The 16,747-nt window shown below is 46.5% G+C and overlaps 1 protein-coding gene across 1 annotated transcript in view; it reads right to left on the bottom strand.

Moving 5' to 3' along the window:
• The window catches only part of L3MBTL4 (L3MBTL histone methyl-lysine binding protein 4), a gene marked incomplete at its 5' end in the record, with an annotated part of 276,294 nt that overhangs the window by 6,566 nt on the left and 252,981 nt on the right, over positions 1 to 16,747 (bottom strand). Inside the window, one exon of the mRNA XM_080684810.1 lies at positions 8,922 to 9,091. Within this exon, the coding sequence (XP_080540936.1) occupies positions 8,922 to 9,091 (170 nt within the window). The remainder of the gene's footprint in view (positions 1 to 8,921; positions 9,092 to 16,747) is intronic.

Below are 16,747 nucleotides of genomic sequence, written 5' to 3'. Positions count from 1 at the left end.
GGCAGGGGTGAGGAGCCTGGGCATGGCACTTATCACAGTGACCGTCAGAGAGGGGACGCATCCAGCTGCCTCTCGCAGACCCGAGGCCCAGACCCATCTCATCCACCTTAGTGCCCACTTCCTCCCCAGGTGCTGGGCCAACAACAGGGACTCAGGGGATCTATGCGAAGTGAATTCCCATGTAATACCTGAAACCGAAGCCGGAAGGGGCTCGGTAACTTACTCAAGGTCATGCGTGGCCGGTAAGTGCCAAAGATGGTTTTGGAACTCAAGTTTTCTGATCCTTAACCCAGAGTTCTGGAAAATCAGTTTCTTTGGTTCAATTTCCCAGCCTTACCTTTTCCTCCCTCTCCATCCACATGGCCTGAATTCCTTTTAATAAGACCTGGCTGTAAGCCCAGGAAGCCACTGAGTGTTCCAAAGTGATACTTTTGGGGGGTGATTGAGCAAACGTAATGAAGTATAGACCCCTGACAACCAGAATGACAACTGGGTGTGGCCACTCCTGGCACCTGCTGGAGCAGGGGGCGAAGGCGAGCTAGAAAGCAAGGGCAAGTGAATCCAGGGAGGAGACGTTCCTAGGAGGAGCTGTCTTGCTGGTCTTTGCTTTGTCTTTCTTTCTGGCTGGCTGCCCCTGGTGTGGATGAGCAGTGAGCATGCGCACGTCTCTCCCTTGTCTCGTGGGGAAGGCCCGGGAGAAAGGCTGGGCGTGCAGGGCCGTGCCACGTGCTCTACAGTCAGACTCTGGGAGCACCTGCTCGCAGCTGGCGCCCCGGGAGGTGTGAGTGGATGTCGGCCCCTCCCCACACTGTGCAGAGAACAGCAGCACCGGGTTGGATTACCTCCAGCTTGCAGAGTGGCTGGGGCCAACACCACAGGGCGAACCTGCCACCTGCCACCTGTGTCTGCACATAGAGCTGTCCCATCCACTCACAGCTCCGTTTCGTCTGTGTAATAGGAATGTTCCAGCACATCTTTTTAGAGGTAATCAGCATGTTGACGTCTGCTTTCCTCACCTCTGATGCCGCACGTATATTTTATCATGAGTCATTTACAATCATCCTAAAGTGTTGAATGATAATTAAAAAGAAAAATCCATCAAAACCAGTCATTATGCTACCACATAATGGCATCTTCAAGCCTTAGGGCATTAGGAAGATGTCAGTGGCCTCAATCTGGCCGCCTCTGCTACTGCACCCGAGTGCCGAGGCTCTGGCAGGCCAGGCACCAAGCCCAGGCTGCTGCTGCGTTAGTACGGTTTTCTGTTTGCTGGGTGGACGGGAAGCATGGAGCGCATGTTTGGTATCTTCGGGGTTCTGAGGGGAGCCCTGGAATGCCAATGGTCACTGGGGCAGGTGACGGCACGGCTTACAGTGTTTCTGGGGCTCGGGACACTGAGAGGCGGTCCTTTCACCCCCTAGGCTGCTCTTCTGGCCAAGTCCGCCCTGGCCCCTTCCTGTGAGGCTTCTGCGGGGAGCTGGTAAGGCTGAGTGGAGGCCAGGTCGAGCCTGAACTTCCAATGAGTTTAAGGTTTGACTAGTGGTAGCAGGTAGCGGGAAAATGGCTAGTCAAGGACAACTTCCTAGTCACCATGTGCATGGGCCAATGTGCTAAAATCCGGAAGAGAGGTGTGAGCTGTGGGCTTCTAGAAGGGACAGATTGTATCTCTGGTGGGAACTCAGCAAACACTGCACAGGGAGGTGGTAGCTGAGCTGGCACACTGGCTGCACGGTATTTCCACAGGGACGACTCGGGGGCGGGGAGGGGACCTCGGCACTGAGCATCCCAGGACCAGGGCCACAGCAGGCACATGGCCTGCATGTCATCGAAGCAGAGTCGTTTGGCTATAGCTGAGAACAGAGGGGAGAGGCGGACAGGCAGAGAGGAGGCTGGGCTCCACGCTGACCACACCTTGGCCACAGGCAAAGTGAAGTTTTCTTTAAGTACATGCTCCAGGAACTTCTGCTCCCAGCACGTGGCTTCCTGTTGTTGATGGCTTGCATAGGTTAACATGCCCTTTTCGGAGCAAACAAATGAAAAACAGGATCATATTCCCTCTTCTCAGTATTAGCCAAGAAATCATTGTCCATGGCAAAGGCAGATTGGATTTTAAGTGGGCATAAATAATGTGTTAAACCAAAGAGCAAACACATCAGAGCTGCTGAGCAAGGTGGCCCTGAGCTGGGCAAGGTGGCTCTGAGCTGGGCAAGGTGGCTCTGAGCTGGGCAAGGTGGCCCTGAGCTGGGCAAGCTGGCCCTGAGCTGGTGTCGGCGCCCCTCTCTGTCCTGCCTCCTGCACCATTTGGTCTATCTTCCTCAGACAGCGGGGGCAGTGACATCTATTTGCTTTACCACGAGCCTGAAATTCTGTCTTTTTATAAAGAGATTGATTCTATTCAATCTGTTTTTCTTTTTCCAAAGTGAAGAACAAGTTCTATGAAATCTTTTGAGGCAGACTTTTCTGGTCACAATTTTTAAATATCCAAAGGCCTTGATCATTATTCAGGATCATTATTAGTATTGTTAGTATTTAGTGACCTAAGAAATTATACTTAACCTTTATTTTTATTTTATTTTTTTAAATATATTTTATTGATTTGTTACAGAGAGGAAGGAAGAGGGATAGAGAGTTAGAAACATCGATGGGAGAGAAACATCGATCAGCTGCCTCCTGCACACCTCCTACTGGGGATGTGCCCACAACCAAGGTACATGCCCTTGACCGGAATCGAACCTGGGACCCTTCAGTCCGCAGGCCGACGCTCTATCCACTGAGCCAAACCGGTCAGGGCTATACTTAACCTTTAATAGAAAGCCCATTTTGCTAAAATTTCTAAATGTAAACTGATGAACTTGAATATACCCTGGGGTAGCATCAGAGTTTCCCTCTCATTCTCTCCTCAACAACTTTTCTTTGTCAAGTTTGTGGTAAATTTGGGCAACAGTTCAGATAGACGGGAGCGACCTCTGAGGAAGAGGAAACGGCCCTCCATTTGCACCGGCCATGGTGGCTGGTGGGCCTGCCCGCTTTCCCAGGTAAGGGCCGCTCTGTTGGCGCTGATGTGGGCGACCCCGGCCTTGGCTTCAGGAAGCACACCTGTGTGGAGGCTGATAGTGGTTCCCTGAGTTCCTGAGAGCATGCACCCCACAGCTAAAGGCCCAGCTGTTTTGCAAGGACACTGAGTGAGTTCCCGCTTAGGATGACACAGCAGTTTGGAGAAGACTAAGAAGGATGACTGCAGGCTCCCAGATGAGCCCATCACTGTGCTCAGCCATCTTCCCGCGACCTACTTTCCCTGGCGTCCTCCTGGAGCTCAGCAGGCCTTGTTCTCTTCATTATTGGGGATGCGGCTCCCTTAAATCTTTCCTAATAGAGGTGTTTGCTATTTTGCTGAGCCTGTAGCTGTGTGCCTGACTGTACTGGCTCCAAGTCCACCGGGGACCATTTTCCAGTCTGGGTCTCATTTTTTAACAGTGGAGTTGGTTATTTGCACCCCCCCCTCCTTTTTTTTTTTTTCTAGGGCTGGGTGGTATAAGGCTGCTATGCTTAGTTAGCAATACCCTGAATTTTTCAGAACACTCCCTCCTATGTAAAGATTGCTTTTAAGGCAACTGCCATCTTGTAAAGTTAATGGGCATTAAGGGAGCACTTACTTGAGAGGCTGGCATGATTTATGTGTGCTGCTTTGTAAAGCATTTTTGAAAATAAGAAATACAAGTATCCATATGTGAGCCAAACATACCTGAGTCATGCTTGTGGCTGTAATGTACATATAACAAGTTGCATCCAGCCCTTGTGTGCTCACGGACCCCTGGCAGGAGGGTACTGCGTAACATTTACTTCCCATCACTCACTCACTCACACATTTGCCAGACACCTACTTTAGAGCAAGACATTTTAATATAAAGATGGTTTAGTCCCTACTCTTAAACACCTATACTCTTCTATAGAATATTTCCATGACCCAGACTAATAAATATACTTCACACTGACCTTGACCTGAGAGTGTGCACACACCTACCAGTTTCTAATAAAGGTTTCACAGAACAACAGCCTTTCCTACAATTACGCACTTTTATCCAGCCCTGTCTTTCATTTAGAACCACTAAGTTGACTTCAAAGCCCACCTGTGCTTTGACAAACACTGCTCCAGCAGAAACAGCCACAGCGACAAAGGAGTGAAAAGCCAGCTCCCGTGCTCTGGGAAATGTGAGGAGGCCCTGCCTGGGCTGGCTTCTCTCCACAGGTGACACAGAGCAGAGCAGAGGTCTTCCTCCCTGGCCAGGAAGGCAGACAAAGGGAACGTTCTTGCGCTGCTTCATCTTCTAGCGTAGGCAGCCACCCCCCTTAAGTCTCACTGAATGGCTCTTAACACAAAGACGCACAAGTCCATTTTCAACACGACATGTGGTTCCTCTCCAATGGGAACAGAGCCCCAAAACAGCCCTCCTCCCAAAGCTCCCTGGCCCTGAACTGCCTTTTTCAAATCCTCACTACCCTGCATGCCTTTTATTTTTAAATCCTCGCCCAAGGATATGTTTTTATTGCTTTTAGAGAGAAAGGAAAGGAGAGTGAGAGTGAGACTGGGAGAGTGAGAGTGAGACTGGGAGAGAGAGAGAGAAAGATATCCCTTGCTTCCTGCATGTGTCCTGACCAGGGATTGAACCCACAACCTTGGTACGTGCCCTGACTGAGAATCAAACCTGCAACCTTCTGATGTACAGGAGGACACTCCCACCAACCAACCCACCTGGCCAGGGCCCCTGCATGCCATTTTAATGTGGTGTATGTAACAGTCATAAACTCGGTTGCTGGTGCTCTCTGGAATGGCCCCTAAGTGAACTCCCTTGTGAGGGCTGCTTTATTGTCAATGATGCACACAAAACCATCACAAAGCCCACACTTTCAGCCCATCCAAGATTCTTCTTGAGGACCTAGTTTGGTGCCAGGAAATGTGCTATGGAGTGTGAGGATGGTGAAATAAATTTAGGACGTGGTCCTAAAGAGCATCTTGTTAGGAAGATATCAAGACTGTGATCTATAAAGTAGAAAACTACCCCAGCAGTTTTCTCCAGGATGCATCCCCGAAGGAGGCCATGGCGAGGAAGCACCAGAGCACTTTGTGAAGACAGGCTCTCCTATGGCTGCTTTGTTTTTAATCTAGAAAGACTCTAAGGGCTCTTCCAGAGAGACAGGCTGGGCTTCATGTGTACCACTACAGACACAGGAGTGGGGATCTCACCCCCTCATTATCCCTGTGGCACCCTCCGTGAGTCTCTTCCTTTTGAGACCTTTAACCTAGGGAGACTTGCCCTTGGACCATCTACTTCCCCTTAATCACCTTCTCATCTCTCACTTTTGTTCAGGGCCAGACTTGAAGCTTGTTAGATGAGGCCCCTGCAAATTCCCAAAACACTGTTCAATGTTCCTAAAACAGTGATTCCTATTCTTTTTGGATGATGGTCTCCTTTGAAAAGCTAATAAAACTTTTATTAATTTTGGCCCTCATCTTAAGGAAAAAAATACACATGTGCACAATTTTTCCAAATCCCCTGAGCCCAATCCCACAGTTCCAGGCGTTGAACCCTCACAGGAGCCCCCCCCCCCCCACCACCCGCAACACTTTTCTTTCACAACTCCCCCTTTCCTTCAAAGTGCCCCCTGCATTTTCTAACCTGGTCCTGTTGACCCCCATCCTGCAGCTCTCTCTGTGTGATCGCCTCCTTGGTGAGCACTTGCTGTCATCTCCTACTTCTGCCCATTGGAATCCTTGTTCCATACCCACTGGCGTGTTCTGCAGAGCTAACTCAGCGTACCCTATATTGAATTCACCATCTTATCCTCCCTCCAAACGGGATCCTTGCCCCAAAGTTTCATTTCTTTCCACCAACTATTTCCCATTCTTTCAGATGAACTCCAGGGCCCTGGACTCTAAACTGCAGTGCTGGGAATCACATTTGACTCATTTCTTCATCTCAGTATCTCTTTCCCTGTGCTGTTGACTTGACTTTAAAATGTCTGTTGGATTTGGGTGGTTCTTCTCATGTGGTGTCCAGGCCCAGGCCCCGATTATTAGTCCACACCGGAGCATTGGTGACTTCTGATCGTCTCCCTCTCCTAGCCCTCATCTCACTTTTACGCTTCTTTGCAGATCTTTGCCATTCTCATCTTCCTGAAGCATCATCTTCACAAAGTGACTCTGCATAAGAACCTACGATAGCTCAGACTCACACACATGCCCAGTGCCTGGCCTCAAGCCCGGCCCGTCCTCCCCATCCCAGGTCACTGCTTTCTGTATCCAGGTCCGCAGCGTGCCTGGTGATCAGCTCCAGAACTGACTCTGGAGTTACTCAGTCTCTGGTGCTTTGATTTCCCTATCTGTAAAAGGGCAAAATAAGACCACTTGCCTAATCATCATTACATTAATCCTGTTTGCTATCATTCCCAATGGTAGTAAAGGATGTGTTGTGTGTCGGCCATCCTTGCATATGTCTGCTCTCTCCCATGCAACCTCCTGTTGTCCCCCCCGCTTTTTTTGTTTTGTTAATTCTCACCCAAGGATATTTTTCCATTGATTTTTAGAGAGAGTGGAAAGGAGGGGGAAAGACACAGAGAGGGAAACACCGATGTGAGAGAAACACATTGATTGGTTGCCTCCTGCAAGCACCCAGACCAGGGCCCAGGTCGGGGAGAAGCCTGCAACTGAGGTACATGCCCTTGACCAGAATCGAAACCAGGACCCTTCAGTTCCTGGGCTGACACTATATCCACTGATACAGGGCCAGACTTTGCATACTCTTGAAGCAGCAGGGTCACTTTTAGTCAAAGCGGCTAGGGCTGTTCCCTTCTTCTTGGAATGGGAACTGGAATGGTTTCCCTTCTTTTTCTGCTTAGCTATATATATCTCACTTTTGGATTCAAAATCTAGCTCAGGATGCCTTTGTCATGCAACATTCATTCAACAAACTTTTACAGTATTATTTACTAAGTGCCAGGTGTAGCAAGAGGTTCTCAAGACATATGTGGAGTGAGGGTAATCATGTGCTTGTGGGCCAGACAAGCATGTTGTAGGGGCAGACAGAGGCTCAGATGAAATGGGAGCATAGAGAGGAAGTCTGACCCAGCCCAGAGGCTTCTGCAGGAAGTGAGCACTGAGCTGTTGGCTGCGGTGGCAGCAGACAGAGAGGGAGGGGAATCTGAGGCAGGGTAGCAGCTGTGCAAGTATGAGAACAACCATGCAGGGGCTGGGGAGGAGCAAGATTCCGCAGCCCAGACTGGGAGGACCACGTGGGGCAGGGTGGAAGGTCAGACTGAAAATGCAGCCAAGGACAGCCCATGCCGAGGATGTGGTTGGGGAGCCAGGGACTGGTTTAAGTTGGGCGGAGACACACCCAGAATTCTCCCTTCTCTACCACATTCACTATTCTCGAGATGCAGTGGCTCTGTACACACAGGTCGGGCTGGGGCTGGATCCGGGTGGCTGCCCTCCCACCTCTTTCTGAGCAGGACAGTGACGGTGCGAGGGGCCAGGAGCTCAGCCACTCTCAGTCTTTAAAAAGGTAAAACTTCAGATGAATAGCCTGAAAGGCAGGAATGAATAACTTGCCATTGTGTTCGCAGTTGACCTCCCAATTTGTTCAGTGTGTTTCAAGGGCAAAACCGCACATGATTTGATTATAGATACAATAGATTTTAATTCAGTTGGCATGGTCATGAAGCTAATGCATGCTTTGTAAACTGGTAAAAATTCATAAACAGGGGGTAGAGGGCCAGACTTTGCATACTCTTGAAGCAGCAGGATCATGTTTAGTCATTTCCCCAATCACCCAGGCAGCTCCTGATTCAGTCCACTGGTTGTTACCAGGACCATCGGGGCCCTTCGGCAGGAGTGGGAGGAGAGGCGGGCAGGTGTGTGTGTGTGTGTGCAGGGGCGGGGGTGGATATGCCAGCCCTCAGCTCCAGGTGGAGGAAGGCTGGGCAGGGATGCTGGGCAGGAGGAACCCACCAGGTGGCTGGTGTGAGGTGCCTGGGAAAGGAGGGGGCAGGGCTCCTCCATCCCTTTACCTGTGGGTGGCCCTTCACCCGCTGCTTGTCCAAGGCTAGAAAGGAAGGCTTAAACCAAGATTAGTGAGATTGATGCAGTAAGTGCTCAGTGAACATTCTGTGACTAATTTAAGTCCTGCTCTAATCTTGTCCTTCATTTAAGGGTTTTCATTCATTTAAGAAAAGTAATTAAGGCCTCACTAATGAAAACAATACCTTTATCAAAAGCAATGCCAGTCCAGGATGTCTTCCTCAAAAGATGGCTGCTTTTAAATGTAAAGCATCGCTACAGCATTGCAGTAAGCAATGGGACTTCCCGGGTCCTTATTAAAAACCAGCAGTGTAAGGCATGTTTATGCTAAAATCAGGCCCATGTTTCTCTCTGCTGCAGCATCTTATGCAATATTGTGATATAATTTACTTTCAACTCCGTGACTTCGATGGACACATGGGCAGCAGGGAGCTAGCTGCTCAGCAGTGAGAACTCGGGTTCTCAGGGCCTGTGGGCACCAGCAGTGGCAGCCCTGCAGGGCACAGGCCACCCTGGGTGGGGGCTCTCAGAGTGCTGCATGGGACAGGATCTGTCAGCACACACGGCTGCGATGCTTATACAGGTGGGCTTCCTTCCTCACACTGCACCTCAGTGAGGGACCGGGGGCTTGGCCCTCTGCGGAATGAGTCCAGGGCCTGTGGTGCTAGGATATGGATGATGGGGAGAGAAGGGCAACACCTACTGGGCTTCCCAAATTCCCTCAAAGTCATGCCTGCCTTCTCCTGCAAATGTGGGTCTTAAACTTGAAATAGTGAAGCCAGTGCCTAAGAGAAGCTCTCAGCAGCTGGGCATGTCCATCCCACAGCCCCAGGGCAGTTCCACTCACCTGGTCCACGGTCCAGCAGGCCACCTCGCTGGCCCGGATGTCGGCCACGCCCGGAAGCAGCTTGCGGTGCTGCTCCCTGCCCAGGGGGAGGTCCCAGAAAGGGTGGGTGGACATGGACGTCATGAAGACGGACTGGTGCAGGGCCTGCTGCGTATGCTCCGCCGAGTACTCTAAGAGAGGCAGGTAGGGAAGCAGATGGGGTTTGTCAGCCTCTTGTCACAGAGTCACAGAGGCCTGGAGTCAGGTTAGAGGAAGTGTAGACACAGGGGCATGCTTGGTCTCTAGCCACACAGCACCTCTGCCAGGGGTGCCGGGCAGAGCCAACGCCACTGCTCTACAAGGCCCTGAAGACTGTGGCTAAGCAAGTTCGTGTCATCTCCATGACACACGCTGATGGCAATGAAGGGCTAGCGTGTCACTGCCACTGGTCCTTCTCTCCCTAAATGAGGAGTCAGGAAGCACAGCGCCTCGCTGCTGTGACCCAGCCGAAGGGCACACCGCGATGTGCCCACACACAAAGAGGGGCTTCTTCCTGGAAGCCTCTTCACCTGTCTCCAAAGGAACAAGCCAGCTCCACACCTGGCCCCACAGGCCCCCTGTGGGGCCCTGAACATGGAATGCAGCTCAGGGTTTCCCTGAGAACCTGGATGCAGCTGCTGCCGTGGCTCCCAGCCTCGACGACCTCACGGGACTTGTGGAGAGCAGCCACAGCTGGATGTGCCCGCCGTGCACGGGCACTCTCTTTTAGGAGCAAAGCTGTGAATGGGTCCATGGCATGAGGAGCAGTGGTGGCCGCCTGTCCAAGACTGGCTGCTGCCGCAGAGGAGAGAGACTTCCCTTCGCCTCATATTTCTCCCCAGCCTTTCTGAACTCGTTTTCCCCCTTCAAGGGTGACTTTACTCTTATGTTATATCCAACATGTCGGTGGAGCCATGGATCTCAATGCCTTTATTATTTTGCTTTTATGTACAAATAGGTAAGGAGCAAAAACTCTATAGCAATTTTAGAGAAAACTGATGCCTTTATGACAGCTTTTAAGATACTCTCCATACACATTAGCAAAATAAAGTTGCTGATATTTTAAGACTTTGAAAAGTAAGACCACAGGAGGAAATGCTGTAAGCCCTTGCTAAGCCTGTCTTTCCTAATGTAAATGGAAGGTTAAGTAGGCAGTGGCCACATAATTTAAAGTCTATTATGATGATTTGTGTTTTATTACAGGAGTCTAAAAAGCTATTATGCAAATATTTCCAACTCAAATTAATTAACAGTTTTTAGCAGGTGAGGCTGACCTGCACTTTGCGTGGTACCTGATAGTCACCAGCGCGGTTCGAAGCCATGGAGGAGCCCACCCGTCCTCACTGGTGTCAGGCTCAGACATCCTGCATATTTACCAATGCTTGCTGTCTACACAGATAGAGACAGCAGAATTGCAGCTTCCTTCCACATTCTTATGCTCCAGTTGTAAGCAGCAGCAAATTTGTCTCTAAATGCTGATTGTCCAACACTGACCTTTTTAGTATGTAAATAGGTTATCTCCCTCCTTGTAGTGTAGTTCAGCCAACAAAGTAAGGCTGCAGGTTCTAAAGGGAAACTTCACATCTTCTTCAAAAAGCCAACATGTTGACAAATGTGAATGTTCTTTAATGAAGCTGTCAGGTTGGACAAGGAGCACGTACAAAACAAGCCCTGAAAACCCGGGGTGGGGCGTCACAGAGCAAGACTGCGGGCCCAGCTACATGGAGGCACCGAGGGCTTTCCTGGCAAACCAGGAGTTAAAGCTATGTACTCTTAGGGATTAAGGCCTGAGCAAAGCTGGGCTTTATTCTGGAAAAGAATCACGGCATCAATCAATCAGTTGTTTTTGCTGAAAAACATGGACTTAAAAGAAAAACAAATCACATATGTATCTCTAACTCATGCCCTTTGTAAAACAATTACATATAGTTTCCAAAATGTATAGGACTTTTAAAAGACATGATTAATGAATCTTGTGCTGTGGAGGTACAGAGAAGTGGAGTGATAATCATCAGATTCCTATAATTCACAAATAAATGCTGAAGGTATGCGGCATGACCCTTCTGCTCCCAGGCAATAAAAATTTCCACACCATAATTTGGGAAGTCCACTGCCTTGGCTGCTGAGACAGCCACCTGGAAAAACACTGAGCTCTGGAAGACGGGGACTTCAGTCAGAGCAAGTAGCACCATGATCTCCAGGTTACAACTGCGTCTGGAGCTCTAGCTCTGTGCTGCACACTTGATCCCAGGCTGGCTCTGTGCTTTCTATGGCTTTTGAATTCTGTTAAGTGTGTCCTTATTAAATCAAACTATCTTTTTGAATGGAGGTGACATCTTCTCAAAGGCTGAAGAGAACTTAGTGGGGAACAGGCCCTTTATGCCACGGGCAGTGGGGAAAGGTCTGCAACCACCTGCCAGGCTGCTAGGCTGCCGATCCCCTGCCTGGTGCCAAGTTCTCTGTGCCTGTTCACCTGTAGTCTCAGGTACATGCTGAACATGAAAATTGTTTTTATTAATATCAGTTTTACTATATCAACTTTATATCTTGAGATAAGAGCCTGGAAGTTGAGTTTTCCTGCTCAGAAAGACTTGAGTTAGGTTAGAGAGCATCCCTGAGTAGGGTCTCTGGATGCCAGTGTGCATCTCGAAGACATGACTGGGCAGACAATACCTACCAGCAGGACTGGTGGGAGGAGGGAGAATGTACAGAAAGGCTTACTTAGTGTGGTGCCAGCACACTGCAACCACTCAAATGGCAGATGCTACTCTAAACTCCACTGTAGGTTCCTAGAGATCAGGACTAATGTTCTATGAATGAAAGTTGCATAATTAGAAATTAACACAAATGCAAGACTAGTTTTCCAATAGTAACACAAGAGAGGGAATATATTTTGTCGTGTTTCAGGGTGGTTACTGTGCCATCTTTGTATCATTTACTAGGTCTAATTGCTTCCAAAGATGGTGGTTTTGGGGTGAAATCTTCAGGTTTAGCTGAAAGAATGCTAAGACAGGCTTGCCTCTGAGGACTGTGTCATCAGAGGACAGGGAGGCCCAGGTCAGTTGGTAAATTTTCCCAAAACAAAAAGGATGTGGGGGTGGAGAGACATGTGGTGATCCTGTAAGATGGATGCCCACTCCCGAGAATACTATTATAAATATCTCATCTTTGCCATGTTTTTCTTTCCTGGTTTGTAATTTAAAAGTTTTACAGAATTCAGGAATGCATGTGAGATTTCTGTACTCATAAAGAGAGAAAGCTGGCTTAAGACAAATGTGTGCACCATCTGATTTCGGATTTTAGATAGTTTTGAGCTAAACTTTACTCTCTTTATGGACGCTACCGAATAAAACTCAAAGCTGTTTTTCCTGTAAAAGAAAGATGGTGGAGATGACACAAAAGAAAGATACAGACTGGCTCCAAACAATAAGATTAGTGTTTCCATAAATAAAGGGTAGTTTTTAAAATAATAATAGACCATGTTCCAAAGGTAACATTAAGACTGCCAAAAAGTCAGTAAATTATCACTTTAACAGAATTTGCCAAAGTAAATGCCTTAGATAGTAACAGTTAGTTTTAGAATCTCAAAACTGTTAAAACATAGATAAATAATATATTAATTATAAAGGTCTAAGTAGCCCAGGAGAAAACTAGTTTGGCTACTTGTTGAAGGAGGGGGCTGGGCTGGTTGCACTTCCCCCAGCAGGAAGAATATGACAATTTACATTTAAATAGACCAGGCTAGGTCAAACCTGTTTCACCAGCCAGAAACGTGGTTTTCCAAAGCTGTTGGCAACTTAAAACATTAGAGTTTACTGAATCCTATCTAATAAAAGAGTAATATACAAATTAACCATCACTCCGCTACATCCAAAAGCTACACCCACCAGCCAATCAGGAGCGAGTATGCAAATTAACCCAACCAAGATGGCTGCGGCCATGGAGAGAGCAGGAGGCTGGGGTATCCCCGGCAATGGAGGAAGCCACGCTTTCCACCTGCCCTGGCCTGCCTTGGCCTCCGCTTAAGGCTACAAAGTTTCAATTATAGAAGATAAATAAATTCCAACAAAAATGGCTGCAGCCACAGAGCGAGCAGAAGGCTTGGCTCCGCTGAAGGCTACAAAGTTTCAATTAAAGAAGGTAAATAAATCCCAGATACCAGGGCCTCCGCTTGGGTCACCAGGGGGCATGACCAGCCTGCAAACCACCACAGGCCCCTCGCCCAGGCTGCCCCATGCCCCAAGGGAACCCCCAACCTGATCTGGGACACCCTTCAGGGCAAACAAGCTGACCGCCACCCATGCACCAGGCCTCTATCCTATCTAATCCTACCTAATAAAAGAAAAATATGCAAATTGACTGTCACTCCAACACACAAGATGGCTGCCCCCATGTGGTCAAAGATGACTGCCCCCATGTGGACACAAGATGGCCACCACAAGATGGCCAGCAGGGGAGGGCAGTTGGGAGGGACCAGGTCTGCATGGGAGGGCAGTTGTGGGCGATCAGGCCAGCAGGGGAGGGCAGTTGGAAGGGACCAGGCCTGCAAGGGAGGGCAGTTGGGGGTGATCAAGCCTGCAGGGGAGGGCAGTTAGGGGTGACCAGGCTGGCAGAGGAGTGAAGTTGGGGGCAACCAGGCCTGCAGGGAAGGGCAGTTGGGGGGGGATCCAGGCCTGCAGGGGAGAGCAGTTGGGGAGGATCAGGCCTACAGGGGAGGGCAGTTAGGGGTGACCAGGCCTGCAGGGGAGGGCAGTTAGGGGGGAAACAGGCTGGCAGGGGAGCAGTTAGGTATCAATCAGGCTGGCAGGGGAGTGGTTAGGGAGTGATCAGGTTGGCAGGCAGAAGTGGTTAGGGGCAATCAGGAAGGCAGACAGGCAAGCAGTTGGTAGCCAGCAGTCCTGGATTGTGAGAGGGATGTTCGACTGCCCATTTAGGCCCCATCCGCCTAAATGGGTAATTGGACATCCCTCGAGGGGTCCCAGATTGGAGAGGGTGCAGGCTGGGCTGAGGGACACACACACCCGTGCATGAATTTTGTGCACTGGGCCTCTAGTTATAATAATAAAAAAACTTGTTGAATATATAGGTATTTTGAAATGACAAAATACTAAAATGTTAATCTGAGTTTGCCTCATGAAAAATCTAGAGGATAGAATTGAATCTATTAATTGAATATGTCTTGTATTTTTGAAATATATTCTTAAAAATGTGAAGTTATTACTAATCTGAGAAATGCTAAATATTTAACTTGATAGCTAAAATTTAAGGCTTCTAAGAGTTTAAAGTTCAAATTAAATTAGGAGAAATTGTATAGTTGTAATAACAAATTACATAAAGTATAGAAATTTATTTTTGAGAAAATAATTCTTGTATTTTCTCTAGAGAAATTAGTAGTTTAAATTATATTAATGTGCCAAGTGTGGTAAAATTTCAACCTAAGATATAGCTTATATGGTCTAATTACAAAAGAGGATTAATTCTGTGGTCTCAACCAAATTTTTAATATAAAAACCAGTTTAAATTTAATTGATAAATTGATATCATTTAAATTAATTATAAAAGTATATAATATAATCTTTGGGATATATATATATCATGATCTTTCCAAGTTAAATTTCAAGACTTTAACCAATAAATAACTTTGAAGCATTTCACGGGTCCTGGAATGATTAAAAAAATGTATTCTCTTGCCTTAAAAGAAATGTTTTTAAACTAAATTAGGCCAATCCAATATACTTGAAATTACGTGGAAAGCTTTATCAAATAAAAATTAATAAACATATTTTATTTATATAGATATATTTTAATGTTATAAAGGTTTAAACCTCTAAAGGGGGGCAGGAAAAGTTGCTAAAATATTTCTTAAGTAAAGCCAAATTTTTCAGCAGTGGAATTTTAAAAAACAAAAGCAATGAAATTTTAAAAGACAAAAAGCCCTCAAGTAGCCTGCATTTCAAATAGGCTGGGGGTGGGGCAGTGTTTGTGCCTCATGAATCAGACGTATAAATTTAACTTGGAAAGATCATCAAATATATATATATATATATCCCAAAGATTATATTATATACTTTTATAATTAATTTAAATGATATCAATTTATCAATTAAATTTAAACTGGTTTTTATATTAAAAATTTGGTTGAGACCACAGAATTAATCCTCTTTTGCTCGCTTTGCTTTTTCGATAAAGATGCCTACTTTAATTACTTAATAAATTAGCTTTTTAAAATATAATCAAGGTCTCATATAATTTTAGTTATATAAGAAGCCAATATTTTTATAAGCAATTGAATTCTAATAAAGTCCTCTGAAAGTTACTGAGACGTCCCATAATCCCTCTGTATATGCAAATGAGCCAAACAGAATGCTGTTTAAAAGTAAATTTTGAGCTTAATAAAAAGGAGAAATTTAAAAATTTTAAAATCTCTTCTGCTAATATTTATAGGATAAACTAAAGGTTATCTTTCAAGCATTAAATCTCATAATAAATAAAATCAACATAAATTTAAAGAGAGTCACTTAAAATATATGGCCCTAACTGGTTTTGCTCAGTGGATAGAGTGTTGGCCTGTGGACTTAAGGGTCCAGGTTTAATTTTGGCCAAGGGCATGTACCTTGGTTGAGAGCACATACACAGTAGGGAGTGTGCAGGAGGCAGCTGATCGATGTTTCTGACTCTCTATCCCTCTCCCTTCCTCTCTGTAAAAAATCAATAAAATGAAAGTGTTTTTCTTTAAAAAAAAAAAAAAAAATATATATATATATATATATATATATACACACATACATGTGTGTGTGTGTGTGTATATATATATATATATATTATATAGGCATGGCCATATCAGCCAGCATCTGGAAAGCAGCCATGTAGGTTGCTTGGTGTAGAAAGAAAGAAAAAAAGAAAAGAAAAGATAAGAAAAGAAAAGAAAGAAAAGCTTTTAAAAGAAACTCTCTAAAGGTGGCCTAGAAATTACTCTGGAAAGAAATAAAGAGAGATTTCCTTCAAATGTCTGGAAAACTATAATTAAAAATCAATGTATTAGGCCTCACAAAGAAAAGTAACACAGCATCCCGTATTCCTCTGCTGTAGCACCTGCAGTGTAAATAGTGCAAATTGAGATGGGCTGGAAGTGTAAAATATGTCCTGAATTTTGATGAGTTAAAAAAAAAAAGGTAAAATATTTCACTAGTTTTAAAAATCCTGAATTATATGTTAAAATGGTAATTTGGATATATTAGATTAAATAAAATATCATTACATTTAATTTTGCCTGTTTGTTTTTATTATTTTAAACGTGGCTACTGAAACATTTGACGTTCCATATGTGGCTAGTGTTCTATTTCTATTGGGCAGCAGGGCCCAGAAGAGTGCTGGGCCCTGGCCTCGCTCAGTAGGTGGTTAGGTGGACTCATTGAAGTGATGACGACATGGCTTCGGTGGCCTGCATTCCGTGCAGCCCCGGCCTCCCCCCGAGTGGGAGAAGCCAGGAGGCCTGATGCCATGGACAGTCCGCCGGGGAGAGTGAGTCCGGCTGCAGACAGGCTACCTGAGCCCTTGGTTCAGCCCCACAGTTTGTCAGCCGGGAGAGCCGAGCAGTTTGTTTGGCACACACTAGCTGTTCTGTGGATGTCTGTGGAGTGATGAACATGACTGACTGAATGAATGCACGTATCAGGAGAGTAGGAACTGTCTTTGATTGCTACAAAAGCAAAAATGACTTTCAAAATTAGACTGGGAACCGTTCAGATTCAGAGCCACTGTCTCTAAAAGTGTCACTTCACAACCTCAAATCCCTAAATAAAAAGGGG

This window comes from Plecotus auritus (assembly GCF_963455305.1).
Source record: "Plecotus auritus genome assembly, chromosome: 8".
Taxonomy (NCBI): Eukaryota; Metazoa; Chordata; class Mammalia; order Chiroptera; family Vespertilionidae; genus Plecotus; species Plecotus auritus.
Note: the sequence above shows the minus strand (reverse complement) of the source record. Positions and strands in the feature narration are given on the sequence as shown.